The 3,170-nt window shown below is 36.4% G+C and overlaps 1 protein-coding gene and 1 long non-coding RNA gene across 2 annotated transcripts; one reads left to right on the forward strand and one right to left on the reverse strand.

Annotated features, from left to right (window-relative positions):
* The first annotated feature begins 717 nt into the window (after positions 1-717).
* Positions 718-1,976, forward strand: LOC113337710. Its single transcript, XR_003354396.1, has 3 exons — positions 718-736; positions 835-910; positions 1,844-1,976. It is a non-coding gene; the product is annotated as an uncharacterized LOC113337710 (long non-coding RNA).
* On the reverse strand, positions 1,132-2,812 carry LOC113337709 (reticulon-like protein B12). Its single transcript, XM_026583311.1, has 4 exons — positions 2,564-2,812; positions 2,237-2,417; positions 1,836-2,047; positions 1,132-1,659 (listed from the first exon to the last, which is right to left on the reverse strand). The coding sequence occupies exons 1-4, from the start codon at positions 2,631-2,633 to the stop codon at positions 1,490-1,492; spliced, it is 633 nt and encodes a 210-aa protein (XP_026439096.1). The 5' UTR covers positions 2,634-2,812; the 3' UTR covers positions 1,132-1,489.
* Between the last annotated feature and the right edge of the window lie 358 nt (positions 2,813-3,170).

A 3,170-nucleotide genomic window follows, 5' to 3' on the forward strand; every position in this document is an offset into this window, starting at 1 on the left:
TTTTCCACTTCTTTTTCAGTGGATGCATGCTGATGATGATAGAATAGTTATACTTGTAAGATCAAGTCACATTTCTTCATTAATATAACGTGTCCATAATTCTTGTTAGAAGATCACCATATTATTTAAGTGCTTGGGATAGTAACCATTTACTGTGATTTCGTAGGTGCTTGAAAGGGTTCAGACAATTATCAAGTTAACCTGGATCAGGAACACACCTTATAACGAAAGGTAGACTGAAGTTGCAGGTTATAATTGCACGTACCTATGCATGACCAATGTTTTGTAGGTTATAGTGATTCACTAATATTGCAGCGGCGGCTACTTTGTGCCTCCAATCTCTCTTTTAACCACTTCGGCTGTCAAAATACACATTCTATTTTCTCACAGACATGTCTGGTTCACCTCTAACTGATTATTGAATCTCATTAATGTTTTGCTTTCGCTTCAGATTGGTAGAAGAGCTTACTGTTACCCATAAAGAAGCAGCTCTTAGAAGATCTCGTGAAGAAATCCGAAACCAAGTTCTTCAGATTCTGGTCTTGCTTCATAAGTAAGTGATACTGCATAGAAGTTTTCTGCTTAGTTGATGTTTCTTTTGCAATTTGAACTAATGGATTTTCTTGTGCTGCCAAGATGCAAGGGCACACAGTTTGAAGCAGTCTGGGACAAGTACAGGGACGACCCAAACTTAAGAACTCTTTCATTATTTGTCTGCAAAGAGACTGCGGCTGTGGTATAGAACTATATATATTAGACCTAGTACTTGCATTCTGTATGTATGATTCATGAAAACAACTTTCGGTTCTTACTGCCTAATATGGGAATTTACAGGTTGCTCACTGATGGGGATTGAAGGTTCTGAAGTTGTTACGCAAGAGCTTATAATCAGTGAAGAATTGCTTTGAAGGTATTGGTTACTCAATAGTTGGTGTAAATTTGTCATCCAGTTGCAATGTTTTCACCCATTGATGATTTTGAAGACCCTTAGACCGTATCCAGTGTTAGAGTTCATAGTTGCATTCAATTAGAACAGTTGTACCTGCATCCTAATTTCAAGTAACTTCTATAATTTAGATTAATAGAGAGATGATCCTTATGCTGTTAAGAGGAAATAGAAGGAAATCTAGCTAACTGACTATTGAATGCATTTGAGAATTCAAAACTATCATGTATATTTACATTATTTTTAAATCAAAGTATCTTTTATGACCCTGTATGTCACCACATTGTTTATGCCACTCAAACAATAAAAGGAAATCAAAAGAAGCATCGTCATCCGCATCTCCCTCAAACCCATTGCTCACAAACAATTCACCAAAATTACGACCACTGGCTCTAGGGATAAAACTTGCAGGCCATGGTATGTACTTGAATGAAGAAGAAAAAGAAAAAGAACAAATATTTGGGGAATCAACTCTGCTCACACGCCAAGTGCAGGCAAAAACCCTCAGAGGTTTACTAAAGCCTCTTTCAGGGAAGAACAGAATCAGTCTAGTTTTTTTATTTCTAATACCAATTCTCTGATTGCGCTGAAACACTTCATATCCAACTTCATGTACAATCTCTGCAGTGACCTGCATCCTATCATAGCATATCTGTCTATTTGATTTTCATATTTCTCATACAATGCGGGTACTGTGAGAACAAGAAAAAGACCTGCATGATAAACAACATAAGTTACATAACACTAATAAACCAATAGAATGACATGCAATTCTATAAGCATTGGTGATGTAAATTTTTTGTTCAGTTTTGAATTTAATAGATTGTATGTTTCATGAGCTAGTTGGTTGTGATATGGATATTGCGTGATTGAGACTAACAAAACTTACTGGTGTAGCCCAATGTAAGGAAATCTGTCCAACCACCAATGACCGAAAGCAGCAAGAGAGCTCCAGCCACTTTAAAAAACAGGTCCGAGTTCTTCCCTAGTGCAATATCCAAAGAAACAGAAGAAAATGCATTTACCGGACTTCGTATTATAGCTGCTGCTTCATTCATAACTTCTTCTGAAATATGTAATTCTGGTAATGGTGGAGGTGGTCTGTAATCGAGAACCATAACAAATTTAGTGAATAGGGTACAACAAAGATACCCCAGAAAATACAATCACTAAATGCAATACTCCGTTCACTTTGTTTTGATATCTTGTTATACCATTGTGGTAATTGTGCCCCAAATCATACTGAGCTTTTTAATGAAAGAAAATGGGCGAATTAGAAGCTTGCATTACCTGTTGAGAATGGAAGCAGATTTTGCCCAGACAAAGAAAATGACAACCAGTAGAAGGAGAACACTGGACACAAGCGATAATAGAGTATAACCAGATTTCTCGAACACTATCCAGACAGCAAATGTCACCAACAATAATCCAGAAGTTAAATTTGGCCGCCTCCACAGGATTATGTCTGCAACTGTATAAACAACATGAAACACATTAGATTTTTCCCTAAATTTCGATCCAGTTTCTTATGTAACTCTGATATAGTACCGGCAATAAGAAAATCAACGATGATCCTTTTTATGAATCATGATGAGATAAAGAATGGAATAAACTTACTGAATCCTCCACCTAGAAGCTCATGAATAGTCCTTTGTCTACCAAACAATCGATCCGACGAAGAATTCATTTTACAATCCGAACTGAAACTCTAATCTGATCGATTATATGATGTCGATTGAATAACAGATCATCAGAGAGTAAAGATTGTGAGCTGATTTTCCAGCTCTAGTTTCAGCGAAAGCAAAGAAATGTGAAAAGAGGAGAAAAGAAATAAAAAAAGAAAGAAGAAAAGGACTCTTCAACTTGTTGAAATTGTGGGGAGTTGGCTGTTTCAGTGTACAGCCTGAAAAGTGTCAAACCTACTCATTCACATCTCTTTTTCGTTTCTTTCCTCTTTGGTCCTATATTTTCCTTTTTACGTTTTACCCGATTTAAAACTTCTAGAAATTGATTTCACCGATTCGGTTCTGGTTCACCTGAATCAAAATGGCAAATGCCAAATGATTTTATTTTGTTTCACATCCTTATTAATAAACATTCACGAATCATATCAAATGAATCACTTTTGGACCGATTGGAATTGGAATTAGTATGTACCAATGTAGTTAATATCGGATATCGGTTCATCTCGGCCGGGACCGATACACTGGTACGATTTTATATC

Source organism: Papaver somniferum, unplaced genomic scaffold (assembly GCF_003573695.1).
Source record: "Papaver somniferum cultivar HN1 unplaced genomic scaffold, ASM357369v1 unplaced-scaffold_17468, whole genome shotgun sequence".
NCBI classification, from domain to species: Eukaryota; Viridiplantae; Streptophyta; class Magnoliopsida; order Ranunculales; family Papaveraceae; genus Papaver; species Papaver somniferum.